Source organism: Serinus canaria, chromosome 5 (genome assembly GCF_022539315.1).
Source record: "Serinus canaria isolate serCan28SL12 chromosome 5, serCan2020, whole genome shotgun sequence".
Taxonomy (NCBI): Eukaryota; Metazoa; Chordata; class Aves; order Passeriformes; family Fringillidae; genus Serinus; species Serinus canaria.
The window spans coordinates 37831538-37847655 of NC_066319.1; the positions used below are offsets into that span (position 1 = coordinate 37831538).

A 16118-nucleotide genomic window follows, 5' to 3' on the forward strand; every position below is an offset into this window, starting at 1 on the left:
AAAAGAACTTGCTTTACAAGAAGAAATACAAACCAAAACAACAGCTTCTCCAATCACAATGGTTGAGTGGGAAGGTTAAGATATAAGATGCAATGCTTGAGTTAGAATTTACCTTGGGAAGTGGTGTTAGATCCTCTTTTCTGCAGCTCTCCTCAAAGTTATCCTGCTTGCCTGCTGTGAAGATCTAGCCTGCAAAACTGGACCCAGAGCCCCAGTGTTCAGCCCCAACCTATTAGTAGTATTGCTTGTGCACTGATTTACACTGACAAGAATAAAATTAGAAAGCAATTAATCATGTTGCCAGCCTCCTGTATGTCAGCAGTCATTCCATGTCACTCTGCCCTGAGCCTTGAGTGTGATCTAAATGTGCATTGCATGGGACCTCTTCATTAAGAGGCTAATTATTTGCACATTCCCAATGGCCTGAGCAGCTCCAAATTGGCTTTGTCTGGCTTTCAGCCTCCATTTTTGTTCTGACTTTCTACCTAGACTGAAGAGGGTGTCCTCTAGGAAGACTAGAGCACAGTTGATCCTGTGGATCAGCCCTATTACTGCAAAAGGTTCAGGAATAAAATCCTATATGTCTCTTACCATAATTATTTGCATAATAACCCTATGTGTCTCTGGGAAGAAATCTTTATGATACAATGAAATGATGTTTCAGTCTTGCTTTTGTTAAGCCAAGCAGAGATAATTTTTCAGGTATTTTAGCTTTTTATTTTGATCTTTCTTGGATTGGTTTGTGACTCTTGTTTGCTTGTTCTCCTGCAATGTATTTAGAAGATACGGATACAGTCAGTAGTCATAGTGAACTAGCACTGATCTCATCAGAAATAGAGGTGGAGAGAAATCACTTCCTTCCTCTGGCTTTCCAGCTAGTCTTCAAAAGGATTATGTTAGCTTTTTTTACCCTCTATTTGTAGGTTAGTTTCCACTGAACTGATTTACTAGGTCTCTTTCAGACTCTGCTTCCCAGCTATCTTTTCCCTAATCCTTCTGTAGGACCAGTATTTTTCAATCCTTGATACACTGCTTTCCTGTAGCAATATGGAAATGCATTTTTTAAAAAGTATTTTTCAAAGGGACTGTGTTTCATGGTTCCCCTTTTTACCCACATTCTCCCGTGTACTTTAGGTGCAGGGATGGGCAGGGAAATAGATGGCCCTTCTAGCTTCAACAAACTGATGGATTTGCTCAGCCATCTTGCCATTGAATCAGTGAATCATAGAATGGTTTAAGTTGGAAAGGACCTTAAAGATCCCCTGGTTCCAACCCTTGCCATGGGCAGGAACATCTTCCACTAGACCAGGTTGCTCAGGGCCCCATCCAACCTAATCTTGAATATTTCCAGGGTTCAGGCATCCACAGCTTCTCTGGACAACCTCTTCCAAAGTCTCACCATGTTATTGACAGGAGAGAGAAAAAATTTTCTGCCATGTGTGTATGTTTTAACTTGGGAAAAATAATGTGAAGAGCTGTAAAAGTAATGTGAAGAGCTGGCCCATTGTGCAAGTGCCTTCTTAAGGAATTCCAACCATGTTGTAGCTGAGGCATAGATTTCATTGGAGAAATTCAGTATGATCTGTTACCCAAGTTTATATTAGTGTAAATAAGCCCAAGGGGCTGCCCAAATTCTGGAATGTCCTGGTACTTGAAGGGTGAACTTTGCAAATAAAAAGACACTAAAATATATTTGTGCATGGAACAGTTGTTATTTATTTCTCCCAGGAAATGGCGTCTGGATAAGCATGAGGCAGATCAGGAGGTTTTCATTGAAGTTAAGGGAGAGATTCAGTGTATCCCTGAACAAGACAGGCCTTTCCTATCACTCTCAAAGTACATGTCGATGCAGGAGCTTTTAGACTGTATACTTAGGCTTCTAAGTACAGCCCTAACAGTGTTGAGTGCTAGTTCCCTGAAGTCTGTAGTGTCCAGCAACACTGCATCCTCAATGCATTTCCTTGCTTACTGTACTATTTTTCTTGTCTTTTGGCCAGTGAGGGAGGTTCTGACTGGTTTTTGCCATACATTTAGAAAGCTCCTACAGCAATGTGGAGCCTTTCCCCTGCTGACAGGCTTAGAAGCTGTTCTGGTATTGATAAGTACTGGTTCCATGTCTACACAGTAAACAAAACAAACCAACAAAAACCCCCAAAAAACAAAACAAAACAAAAAAGCCCCAAAACCACAGGCAAACTACAACACAAAAAAATGTTAAGATTTACTCATTTCTTTTCATTATTTTTTCAATTGCATTTGTTTCTGATAGCAAAAGTTCTTTTCATTGAAGTTAAGATCTGCTATTCTTTAATCCCCGGGAAAATGATTACTATCATTTAAGAAAATTATATTCTTCCTAATTAAGCTGTTTTCAGACAATTAAATTGCTTCCTGATTTTCATAATTGTCTCTTTGCTAAGATCTACCTCTTTCCTGATTAGCAAGGTGGAAAAAACCCTTTGCTTTTACTCTGTACAATATTTAGTGGTTAAGAAAGACATTTCAGCAAATATAATATATCAGACTCCTCTTCCACACGACCTACCCCTATATATGGTGCTCTGGCTTCACAAAGATCAAATAGCAAAGGCACACAGAAGGGTTACCAGAAAAGTAGGAGGAAAGATTTTTGGATAGTCCTGTGACCAAGCAAGCATGGGAGGCATACCATACCCTGACAGGCCAGGATGAATCTCTCCATCACCCACAGCTTTCAAAAGGTAAAGACTGGCTTCCCAACCAGCCCTGGTTAGTCAGCTGTGGATGTGCTGTCCAGACTGGCCCTCTCTGCAGTGCAGCAGAGGAGCAGGTGGACAGGATGTGTTTGGACATGCTAGTACCATGGCACTGCCCCACAGTTACAGAGCACACAAAAACCACACTCTCAATGGCTGCATTCCTCATGCTACTTCAGCCATTTCACCTGCACTGTCTGTCCCTGCAGTGGTCACATCTGAGACTCCAGATTTCCCAAGAGCTGCACATGGCTACTCCATGACAATGCACTTTTGCTTCCTCTTTCTGTGTGCATGTTCTCTTCTTTCACTCTTTCATTTACTTTTTCTCTTGCCTTGATTTCCTTCCTTTTTTTACAGTAGGGCATCATCTGTCAATCTAAGGAGTTTAATACTTGTTGTAATGTACAGGTGTCCTGGGGAACTGGATGTTAAGGGGGCTTTGGGAATGCAATGTGGCTTCTGGCCTGTGAAAGGGGCACAGTCAAAGTCCTGTGAATCTTTCCACACCTGTGGCATTGGCTGTGCCTGCAACTTCATGGATGCTGTTCCAATCAATCCAGAGGGTCAATACCCTTAAGCTGGGTTTTGAAGGGAAATATGTGGGTGGGGAATCACTGTTTCAAAGGATCTGTTGCTAATTTGGAATGCAGACACTGGCAAATGGCTGTTCTGAGAAATAAAGATAGCACATTAGTCAAAGATAATAGTGGACTAGAGCTGTGTACATTTGGAGGGGGGGAAATGTATATTATGCATACATCAATGTCAGGTGATTAAATTAATCAGTCAAACCCTCATCTGGGGATGGATGGATGGATGGATGGATGGATGGATGGATGGATGGATGGATGGATGGATGGATGGATGGATGGATGGATGGATGGATGATCCTGCTGCTATGGTGATGAGCACCATCTGAATAGCTGGCTTATGACGCTTTTAAAGGCAGGGATAAGGCTGAAGGGACCTTTCCACGACAGCTAAACACATGAGGGGAAGATTATTTTATAGCAGGATTTTGAAAATGTAAAATTCATCAATGCATGATTTTCACAGGTCTGCCACTGTAATATTTTCTGTGTCCCAGTCCTTGAGGTCAAATGATGAAGTGACAATACATGCAAACACAAGCCATTTTCATTCTCACTGAGCTTGAAGAGCTCTTCTGAAAAGGCAAAATAGATCAAACAGCATTTAAAATATAACAAAATTGTTCTTCAAACAGAAACTGGAAGGCAAAAAGGTTATCCCTTTTCCTTTAAACCTCATGATTATTTGTTAGCCATTATTTATGATTTTTGAGATCTGACTCATTGATTTTTAATAGTAGTGTAGCGTGGTCTTAAACATGTGCCTCAGGCACATAAACATAGTAATACAGCCAGAAAAATTCCTTCTTTAGTGTGGTGGGTTGACCTGGACTTCATTCGTGGTGCCCACCAAGCTGCTCTACCACCCCCCATCCCAGGTGAAAGAGGGAGAGAAAATAAGACAGAAAACAACTCATAGGCTGAGATAAGGCAGTTTACTAAAGCAGAAGTTTGCATACTCTTACTTGAAGAGAAATAAAATAATTATTCTCTATTTCCTATCAATAAATTATGTTCGACCACTCCCTGAGAAACAGGGCCTCAGCACCTGTAGTGGTTGCTCCAGAAGGCAAACACTCTACATCACAAATGCCCTACCCTCCTCATTCCTCGTCCTTTCCTTCACTTGTATATCTGAGCTGATGTCACATGGTATGGAATATTCCTTTGGGTCAATTTGGATCAGCTGGCCTGGCTGTGCCAGGAAAGTTGAGAGGTGGAAAGTTGAGAGACATCACTGATGCTGTGCCAGTCCTACCCAGCAGTAGCCAAAACACTGGTATGTTTTCCACACCTTTCTAGCTACCTGTGCAAAGCACAGCACTCTGAGGGCTGCTGTGGGAAACATCAACTCCAGCTCAGCCAGACCCAGCACAGTTAGAGATAGTCATGTGAGTGTTAGATATCTCTTACAGTCTGATTCCTTTTATATTTCCAACCACAAGGAAGAAGTCCTGAATGCAAATTGGTTTTCCCTCCTGATGTGAGGAGCTGCTTTGTTGCTATGCCAAAGGTCATTGTTATTATTAACTGCCTCTTTTGTTTTTCAAATTGTTCCATGAGAACTGATTTTACATGAGCTTCAGTTCTCTGTTAATAATTTTATGAGAGGAAAAGTAATGGTGTTCAAAGGGAATTTCTGGCACTGTCAGCATTGAAAGAAGCACAAATGGCAGAGCAATAGTTCAGGTGCAGTAGTCCTGGGGGACTAAGGACTATGAAAATGAGGGAAAGATGGAGCCACTTAGTCCACAGGGGGTTTTTGGAGACTCAAACCTCTGCTTTCAGCCTCATTTTGGTTGTTCTCAGGAATGCTGACACTCATTTTCAACAACTTTCTGCCTTTTTCACCTTGTGCTCTAACAGCCTCTCTCAAAGGGTGTTAATTAAGTACAAATAAGTTTTGTCTGTGGAAAAGAATCCTGCAGAAAATACCATGCGTGGGAAGCGATCCTTCCCAGCACCTGCATGTCCCCTCCAAACCAAAGGCTGAGCTAGCTGGAGTATGTTATGAGTGATACACAGATGATCAGTAAGCTCTTTGCTTGGCATCCCTTTTTCATTATGCTGCCATTTTAGAGAAATGTTTTTATAGCCTCTGCTTGATTTTTCATCAGATCCCTTCCTCCCTGTGATTCCTCCCTTCCTGCTTCCTACAGAATGTGGCCAGCTGGTTACTGCTAAATTTAAACAGAGATGCGCTACTTGTAACTCTCTTTGCTTCATGCACACAATATTACTAGCCTAACTCATCTAGAAAGAAGTACTTCTATTTTGATGTGCACAAAAACTGTAAGCCCAGATGAAGGTCAATGAAGGCTGTTGCATAGATAGATCATGCTGACGGGGAGTGCTCTGGCTGTTTTTTTGCAGCAAAGTGCTGATTCAGTGGAATTGGGAAATTTGAGGGTTACATGTGAATCCTGCTCAATATGTGGGAGCTTGATGGGAACTCAAAATTGGGTGTCCAAAGGAAACCCACAGAGCAGCTCCAAGAGCAGCAGCAAAGCATGGCCCAGGTCTCCATCAGTGCTGTAATTCTGCCATGCTGATGCACAACGAAACACCCAGCACCTCCTCTGAAAGAGAAATCCTCCTTTCTAGTCAGCTCTAATTACAACAGCATACCATGTTTAAACAACCCATAAAACAGGGCATCAACAAAGAAGTGACTCCTTGCATCTGTGAGATTCATGCAGCATCCAAGAGCTCAAACATCAAGGAGAAAACAGCAGGTAGTTTAACTCCCAAGATCTCTCCCCTGCTGTTGTTATCATTGACGATGAAGGCAGTGTTGTAAGTGCAGAGTGCAATGGACAATTCATGCACTTACCATATCTTGCGCTCTAGCTACAGGCGCGTGATTTTCTGAAGAAATGATGACAGGATCAAACATATTCTGGCAGATACTCACAAAATCAGAGCCCCTTTCACTCCGTAAATGACCGTAAAAATGCTTTGAAGATGACAATAAAAAGTTATTTAATCATGTTCAAAACAGAAGCACCTGCCAAGTCAATATGTAATTTTTTTTACATGATTGGCTGATACAGTGACAATAGTGAGAAATGCAAAGTGAGGCTGTTAGGAGCAGCTACTGGCCTGATTCCGTAGTAGGCATAGCCTGATGGTGGAGAGAGAGAGCAAGGAAAGAGGAAAGAAAAGCAAGACAGTCACACATACATTTCCTCAGCAGTTGATTTATCAACTCTTTTCCCAGCTGTTACAAGGTGCCCTTGGAAGTCTGAAGATGTCCTCAGCAGCCCCCTTTTTCTGTGAAGCCAGTGCTAGAGGGATCAAGGACAGTGACCAGAAGGAGACCTCAAACAGCCTGGGTGATTTTCGTGCTGCCATAGCAGGGGAAAAGGTGCTGGGGAGAAGGGCGAAGATCTGGCCTTCTGCTATCATCAGTGCCTTAGGATAGCTGCACACTTGTAGGTGGGGCTGCTAGAAATACAGACACAGAGTGTTACGTGCAGCTGGGCTCAGAATTTTCAAGCAGCCCAGGAGAGCCCACACCTGCCATCAGCAGGGTGGGCTGAGGGGCCATGCCATGCAGTAAACAAGAGCCTGTGCTGTTGCACAGCCTCACCACTACCCCTGCTGCTGCATCTACCCCAAATTCAGCAACTCTTCTAGGCAAGTCATTTACCTGGTGGCTGGCAGATGCAGCTATAGCATTGAAGAGCTTTCTAGCTATACCTGGTGCAAAACCTTCTTTTTGATACTGATTCATTGGGTTCTTTCACGATTATCTGAAAGCAAAGAAGCCCAAGAGTGGTGATAATTTGCATTCTGCTACCTGAAGTCTACCAGGTAGCAAATCTAAATGTTCATACTTAAAGGTCAGAAGGGTCAGTTCTGACCAAGCACTGTCATCTCTAATATACTATGAGTCATAGGGATCCCTGGAATTCATTCTCAGCACAAGGCAAATATCTATGACTAAATGAGAACATTTTTACTCAAATATCCCATGAAATTTTTTCAGAGTCAGGGAGTTTGTCACCAAATCCTGGTAAAAAAGGCCTTATTATTCTACTAGTTAGGAGTTGTAACAAATTTCAGAGTAGGTTTTGTCAAACTATTGGACCTCATTAAACATTGCCACTAAACAGAAAAGCCTTTTATGCCCAAGATTATGTTTGGCTGTGTGAGTGCTTTTACTTCAGTTCCTTCACCAGCTGCTTTGGTAAGCTAGAATAGACAGGACACCTATCCCAACCTCCACTCCACAGGATGATGGCCAAGCCATCACCTTTCTTGCAGTTCTTCGACAAAGGCTCTTGAGTGCTTCAACATCTCTTTAAAATGTGAACACCAGAACAGTACTCCTGTAGCATCTTGAAATTTCAGTGCACTCAAAACTCAACTCTCCACTCCCCAAGGAATATTTAAACTATGGTACTCAAAGCCAAAAACAATAATAAAGTCTAGGTTCCTTTGAAGCATAGATACAGCTATTTTTCAGTAGCCAAATCTGAATACAAAGATGTGGCAGTATTCACACACATACACATTGGTACTCTGAAAACTAAGCCTGAAAGTCGCACAGTAGTAAAATTATTTTCCCAAGATCCTTATATTAGACATGGGTGATGAAAATAGAGTGCTAAATTACTGGCTTAAAAAGAAAATATGAGGGAGGAAAGAATATTAACACCATCTCAACCACCAGTAGAAGGCAGGTAAATCATGCACAGAGGAAATACTTGTGCTGATGGAGGCAGAACTTCAACATTAAAGATCCCAACAGTAGCATCCTGAAGCCAGTGTAGCAGAAGTAAAGGGAAAAGCTGAGTAAAACCATTCACATCCACCTTTTAACTGTGCATACAAATATCATAGAAGGATATCTGATAGCAAGAAACTCCCTAAAATGAACAGAGAAATGGAAGAGATCATGAGGACCTCCCAAATGGTGCCCAGCAAGCAGCAGAAGAGGAGTTTTCTGAAGTGTGATGGCAAAGCAATCATCATGGATGATACTGCAATTTGCAGAAAGCGGATGTGTCCAATTAGGAGCCCTACATGGATGCACACAAACAACAGAAGGTTTTTTTCTCTCCAGATCAAAATTTTATTATATTTTTAAGCGGCTAAATTCATGACTTAGTAAAATCATTACTGACTAGTGTTGAGTATCATAAAGCCATCACCTTAGTACCAAAACCCTCACCAACTCAAACGGGAAAATAAGGACATAAGATGAAAACTGCATTCTCGGTGTAAAAAGTCAGATGCTTCCTGCCAAAAAATATTGCAAAGTCAAACACTGTGGGAATATCAAGAAATCATTTTTGTCCACATGATAAACTAACCAGCAGGGCTGTCCTGCATGGGAGATGACCCTGACTGCTCAAAAGCAGCAAGGACAGTCCCATGAAAATACATCCTGTGCACAAAAAGTGGCGAGGAGTTTTATTCTTTTCACTGTTTTTACTGGTTTCCCTATGTCTTTTTGCTGTGTCTCTCTGTTTCTTTTCTCTTTTTAAATATTACTCATCTGGAATCAAATTCTGTGAGATTCTGAAGAGGATATCTAACTCTGAAGTTTAAGAATTAAATTCAGCAAAGGTCTGTGAAGAAGTAAATGTTTGGGTCTCCTTTTATTCAGGAAGGTAGCCTGAAACCAGTGGATGTCAAAAATGGACTTTTCTCCACGTTGATCCTGAATATTTTAAAATTGTATCTGTGTTCTGGAGAGATTTTTGCTTTTCCCAGAACACTTTATGACCTCTTTTAAATTGAAGAGCACTAGAGAAAACAGGGTGAAAACTGCCAACATCCTTGGTCTAGGAGAGCTGATTTCCTTCATTATTTAGAAGGCAACCGTGAGCCTGAATACAAAAAAAAGCAACCTGATCTCATAGCTCAGTAATCTGTCCTTAGTGACAGAGAGAGATCTCCTTAGGCTTGTTACACCCAGTAGATGTGTGATTTTAAAAATCTTTTTAATAGTGTTACTGTTGATCTGAGCTCCTCTGCTCCTGTTACTTGAGCTCCACGCTTGAGATGCATAAAGCAACTTTTCTGCAATGGGTAACTCTCCATCCATTGCCTCCTTTCCCACAGGAAGCACTTTAAACTGAGTGCCGTGGTTGAACTCCAGCCACCAACTAAGCACCACACATTCTACCACTGAGGGGATGGAGGAGAGGATTAAAAGGAAAAAGTGAGAAAATTCATGGGTTGAGACAAAGGCAGTTTAAGAGCGGAAACAAAAGTCACTCACACAAGCAAAGCAAAAGAATTCACTTCTTCTCGTGGGCAGGCAAGTGTTCATCAGACAACAGGGGAAAACAAATTCCAGAGCTCTGAACAACCCCTCTTCCTCCTTCTTCCTCCTTGTATCTTAGCTGTTCCCAGTTCTCAAGAAGCAGCAGCTATTGGGGGCTCAAGTCCAGTAAGACACTGTCTTGAACAATGAACTGCAACTTCTGAAGGTCACTGGGTACAGGGAGAGCCAGAACTGGGCTTCTCCACAAATAGAGTTGGACATGACCAGTTTCTGAAAGCAAAGTGAGCTCACTGTGATCCTAGAGCATCAGCTAGGTTCTCACCAAGGGTGGAAGGCCTACCCCTATCAAATGCTATGAGGTACAAGGGTATGAAATTCCAAAAGTTTCGACAGATCTGACCTGCACTTAGATATCAACACACTCCAGATGGTTCATTAACCAATACATACATACTGCAAGGCTGCCAGGAGCCTTTCCTAAGTCAGTGATGAGAGAATTTGGAGCATGGCAGAGCTCTGCTTCAGAGGTGATGTTTTTAATCGGTTGTAATTTTTAAAATGCATGGTGTGTTTATATACAGAGATGAATGATGAATGTGCATTGGCAGGGGCACACTCTACTTGTTCATGAAGTATCATAAAGAGGCCAGATCATATGCTCTTTCAGAACTATTGTCCAAAAAATAGAGGCAATCTGGTGACTTGTTTTAATGTCTTAGCTCCAAGTTTACAAATGTGCCCAGGGGCTCCCACTGAAACAGGGCTGGGCCTTTGCAAAGTCGATAGTTTATTTACTAACTAAGAATAAAGCACACAGGAATATGTTTGTAGATGTCAGCAATGCTTTTCATTAGCTGAAGATGACATTAGGTCTTGATCATGGTATGCTTATTCATTAGTTTCAGTGAAATTCACAGGCCTGTTTGCAGAGTGAAAGTAACAATGGGACTTGGTGGAGAAAAAGAAAGAGAAAAGGCAGAAACTGTGCATTCACCCCTTTGAGGAGGAGGCAAAAAAATCCAAACCAACAACTGAGATGATTTCGTGCCTTACCGAAAAACAAGTCAAAGTAACATAAACTACACTGAAAGGTGCTAAGTTTCCCTTGCCCTAAAGCTGTTATCAGTGGCACTTTTTAAGCAGTATCTCCTAGATACAGTTTAACCACTGGTAAAGTTAACTATTTTCCCTGCTAAATGTGCTTAAAAGTTAGACAGATTAATTTGTTTCTGTCAGGAAAGAAAGAATAGTTTCAGTCTCACCCTATCCTATTCACAAGACTTTTTCTTTACTGTAAATCTCCATAGAGTATTGAATTGCCTCATTATTTAATACATTATTCTTTCTACTTGGATGCATTAAAATAAGGGGGCTGCTTTTCTCCATGCTTGAACATGACTCTGCCATCTTCCATGCACCCCTGTTGAGATGCCTTCCCTGACCCTGCAAGAGCACCTCGTTAGCCTTTTCCAGTGCCCGGGAATTGCACCTTTCTCACTCCCTGGACTTGGTAAAAGGTAACACTTACAAATCACATATTTTTGTGAAGAAACCCACATCAGGTGACGTTGCAGCTGATGATCAGAGAAAATCACTGCAACCTGGGATTGGGAAGGGACATCCCCTGTCGTTTCCTGGATGTACATTAGCTCATAAAAGCAGTAATTTAAGGAAGCCCTCCTATTTTGCAGAGCCTTTCTATGGCCGTGTGTGGGCTCCTGGACAGGACAGCAGCTCAGATGAGCGAGGAGTCAGGGAAGGACCCTTCCAGGTGAGATGCTGCAAACACTCGGCAAGCTAACGGAGGGTAGATTAGCGCTGAGGAGGAGCAGTCTCGTCCCGTTGTCTTTGTTTCCTTTTCTAATGACGTTATCACACCATTTTCACACACTGATCCTGCTGCATTGCCGGATCGCAAAGGGTTAAAAAGGAGGGCAGCATCTGTACTTTTAAAACTACATGCGACAAAGTCCATTGCTTGAAGTCTGGTTCCTTTCTACCCCCCGCCCCTCCCCAGCTTCCAGTAATCATTTATTATTGGAGGGGTTTTATGATACAAATTTGATAATCTCCCATACACATTGGCACTGTTCTAATTGGAGTTGTAAGCCCATAAAATTCAAGCCCTTTGTTTTCATGAAGGCCACAAGGTTTTAAAAGATGCTATTGTACCGCCTAAAACCCATAAAATTGTCACTAGGGACTGATTAAACAGTCCTGAATCGAAACAGTGCGGATTTTGTCTAGGTCCTTTTCATGCACAACAATGCTCTTTTCAACCTCCAAGACAAAAGGAGGTTTAAGGAGGGATTCTCTGGGAGATTCTTCTTAGATAACCCCATCCATATGGGAGACAAGGTGGCCAGCAGCTGAGACGAAAAAAAAAGATTTCGGATGGCAGGAGGAAAAATAAAGGGAAAGGGCGGGGGGGAAGGACAACAACAACAAAAAATCAAAACCCAACAACCAACCAACCAACCAATAAAACCAAACCCAGGTGACACAGAAGCTATGTTTCCCCAGGTCCTTCCCGCACAGCCCAGAGGCCTGATGCGCTCTGTGCCTCCGTCTTGGCACACGGCCTCCTGCCCCAGCAGGGAAGGAGGTGTAGGTGGGAGGGCTGTAGAACGAGTCCCTTCGTTCTCCCCAGCCTGTCCTCACTGTAGCTGGGTCTGATCCTCCCGCACCGAGGACAGAGGCGACACTGAGCCGCCCAGGTGGAGGGTGCGAAGCCCCGGGAAAGGTAGAGCTGGGAGGAGAGCGGGGCCATTCCGCTGGGGCAGGTGGCCGAAATCACCCACGGAAACTGGTGTGTGCTTTTGGTCGCCTCCTCATCCGCGACGGCCGCACCTCCCAGCTTCGCTCTCCGTGGGCTCCCTGGGATGTGTAGGCAGCACACCACATCCCAGGGGCATACTGCGTCTGAAATTATCCCCTTCCAGGGAATACAGTAAAAAAAAAAATCCCCACTTAAATATCTTCTGCGGGTCCCTTTCCGTCTACACCTTTTCCTCGGCTGCCACGTTGTCTGCATCAGCCCCCGTGGGGTCTTTGCCCCAAATATTCCCTCAGCGTTCGTGGTCCGCAGGTGCCGTCGGAGGGATGGAAGCAGCCGATCTAGTCCATATTTCAGGGACCTGGATTTAGCTTTGTAGGGAGTTTTAGGGATTTTCCCCATTGGCAGTTGGCAGATAATAGATATTATTATTTTCACCCCAAAGCAATAAAACCAATAGTTTATCAAATAGTTTCAAAGCATAATTTTTTTGGCTAACCTTCCCCAGTCGAAATTTGGAACGGTTTCAGGCTATCGGAAAGATTGGCTTAATTCTGGATCCTGCCTTAGTGCCTCTATGGAGACATCGCCGCTTAAAAAGCTAAGTCGTGGAAGCAGGAGTCGCCAGAGCGGGAGACTCTGGGCTCACGCTTCCCGTAGGAATTATGAACGCCTTTACAGTGAGATGCTTGCAGCAAAATTTATTTGCCATTTACCGGCTCATATGGATAAAATAAAAGAACTCGAAAGTCAAATTCGACTGGAGATATTGAGACAAGTATTTAAGATTTTATAGCACTGGAGGGAATCCTACAAAACAGTCCCAATCGTCAAAACTACACTTCTCCGCCGGGAAAAATTTATTTGCCAAAAATCATTTTATTAGTCACTGGAAAAGTCAGCTATTTTAAAATACACTAGGTCTCTAGGATGATCATTAATTTTTAACAAGGAATCTCTCGAACAGGAGGAGGAGGAGGAGGAGCGGACGTTTTACAAAATTCGCGCCTCAAGCGGCATCCTCGCCCTCGGGTGAGGCCGGTGTAGGGGAGCGTGGCCCCGGCCACCTTCTTCCCTGCCTGCCGCCGCCCCGGAGCCGCGCTCCTCCGCCCGGCCCGCCCGAGCCCGGCCGCGCGGTGCCCCGGCGCCCTCCGCGGCGCCTTCCCCGCGCTACAGCCCGGGGCTGGGGCGGGCGGCCCCTCGCCCGTGGGATGAGTCCGGCCCCAGAGGGCTGAGCGCCGCTGTCACCATCCCCAGGAGACGACGGCGGGGTGCGCTAAGTGCTGGTACGCGGGGAAGACGCCGAGGGCGGCGGCGGGCGGGCAGGCTCGGTAGCCCTGCAGGGCGAGGGCGGCCTGGGCGCTGCATCCCGCCAGGGCGCAGCCCAGCTTGGGGCGCGCTGTGGGAGCCGGTGGGCTGGCGGGGCAGCCGCGGCAGGGCTCCCCGTCCCGCACCAGCACTGGCACCACCACCCGGCGCAGCAGGGCGGGCGGGCGCTGCTGGGGGCTGCCGGGGCCCTCGCTTCGCGCCCGCTTCATCTTGTAGCGGTGGTTCTGGAACCAGATCTTCACCTGTGTGGGGGTGAGGCTGAGCAGCCGGGCCAGCTGCTCCCGCTCCGGAGCCGAAAGGTACCGCTGCTGCCGGAACCGTCGCTCCAGCTCCAGCGTTTGCGCCTTGGAGAAGAGCACCCGCCGCTTCTTCTTCTTCTCCTCGGCCTCCGAGCCGCGGGCGGGGAGCGACCTTTGGGTGGAGTCGGGCAAGCTCATCTCCGGGCCGCTCTCGTCGGAAGCTGGGGACAGCGAGTGGGTTAGAGAGAGAGAGCAACCAGGGCCGGGGAGCGCGGCAGGCATCGAGGAGGCCGCCGAGAGCTGAAACGCCTCTCGCAGCGAGAGCCCCGTCTGTCTACCGGGCCGGATTAATCCCAACAGTCAAGAAGAAATGTGAGCTAACCCCACGAACACATTCAACCTAGCTCACGGCACGGACCGGGCTGTCATCCGGGCTGGGACCCGCTTTTCCCCGCCTGCAATCCCAGCAGGGGCACGGCCGCTTCGCCGCGCATAGCCCGGGGATTGCGGGCTGCCAGCCTTCGTGTTCCCTGGCTTCTGAAACAGAATATGGGCCTCCCCGGTCCTTTCATAACTGCTTTTCACTCGCCGCTCAATTACCTTAATATTTAACCTATTCCCGGGGTGTTCCCGCACCCATTCAAAGGACGAAATTCCCCTGCGCACCCTGTATACACAGGTATATAATAAACACCGTGTATCTGTGGCACAATTTATGCGTGCGAGGGGCGACCAATATGCTGTACAGCTGGGTTTGCGAGTTGGAGCCTGGCCGCTGCGCCGGCAGGTGCGTGGATCTAGGCGGAGGAGCGCAGGGCGTTCCGCGGCGGCTTGGGGAAGCGAGGCAAGGGTGTGCTCCGCTTTCCTCTGCGGAGCGTGGGGTGGCCCCAAACCCTTCAGCACAAAAAGACAGGATTCCTTGCCACAGTGGAACGGGGGTAAAAAACTAATCCGGCAAGCAGGCTTAAACGATAAGCGCACAGAGAGAAGTGGACACGGGCTGAGATTTTGGTTTCTACTATAGCTGGGAATATGCACTGATCTACCAAAAAATAAAAAAAAAAGCCGCAAAAAGCCTCCCAAAATAAGCCACAACAAAAACCAAACCATCTTTTCTGTCCTAAGATCGTGCCCGGGACATTTTTTCTGATTCGTTGCTGCAATTCAGTAATATTTTATAAAATTCCCAGCCTGGATTCCCTCGATCCTGTAGGCTATGTACACTGTCAATGAGCTGCTTCGCATCTTCGTCAAAGGAATGGGGAGAAACAAATAAAAGATATTTGTGCGGAGGTGGCAAATTCCTGTCCCAATACTCACACGGATAGTGATTTCTGTCTGTTTCTATCCACCCTCGATACGGCGAGCCGGTGTAGTTCTCCGCTGAGTGGCGATGGTCAGAGGCTTGCTTTATGCTATTAGCATCCTGCTCTGGTAAATCCAAAATGCTCCTCACTGTAAAACTGATCCTCCCAGATGTGGCCATGGCAGGTTGTGCACACACTCCCAAAAAATATCACCCCAAACCGAACCCTCTTCCTTAAAAGCTGCGAGGAAAGGATTGCGTCCAGTTACTGGGGAATCTCTCGGCTGGAGAGGACCTTCCTTTCCATCGCCACCTAACCCCAAATATTAGTGTCGTTTACAGAGGTGTCCTGTTTATATAAACAGTCCTCCCCACTGCAAACACTGCCTGCTTTCAAACCGTCCCTGTCTATAGGATGCTAAGTACCTGAATTAGTCAAGTGCTAAAGCCCTAATGGGAGTAGGTGTAACCCCCCCTCCCGCCACCCCCATGAGAGAATAACCCGTTACCTCCCAAAGACAGCAGGAAACAGGCGTCATCATTACATATTCTGTCTGATTAGCCAAAAGTGGGGACAGATAATGGTAATTGTTAGCAGTGAATAACATCTTGGGTGGCATGTGGATGACCAACAACCACCCCCCTCCATCCGCCACCGAAGCCACCAGCGTCCCTTCTATCCGCAGACAAAGTGAATCCTCCCAGGACATCCGCAGAGCATGCCGAGAGCCCCCTCCCCACTTCTCCCTCTTTATTTCCCCCCCTCTCTTGCCTCTTTCTTTAAATCTGGATGGAATTTAAGTAGTTATTTGTTTTATTTGCCGGGCTGTTTGCAGTGCTACCTCAAATTCTCTTCTCGTTGTTGGCAGGTTTCCTACCCTCAGTGGGGCATTTTTCAC

General features: G+C 45.5%; 1 protein-coding gene across 1 annotated transcript; it reads right to left on the reverse strand.

The window, feature by feature from the left end:
- Nucleotides 1–13589: 13589 nt before the first annotated feature.
- On the reverse strand, nt 13590–15399 carry NKX2-8 (NK2 homeobox 8). Its single transcript, XM_030240768.1, has 2 exons — nt 15234–15399; nt 13590–14134 (listed from the first exon to the last, which is right to left on the reverse strand). The coding sequence occupies exons 1-2, from the start codon at nt 15397–15399 to the stop codon at nt 13590–13592; spliced, it is 711 nt and encodes a 236-aa protein (XP_030096628.1).
- Nucleotides 15400–16118: the final 719 nt, after the last annotated feature.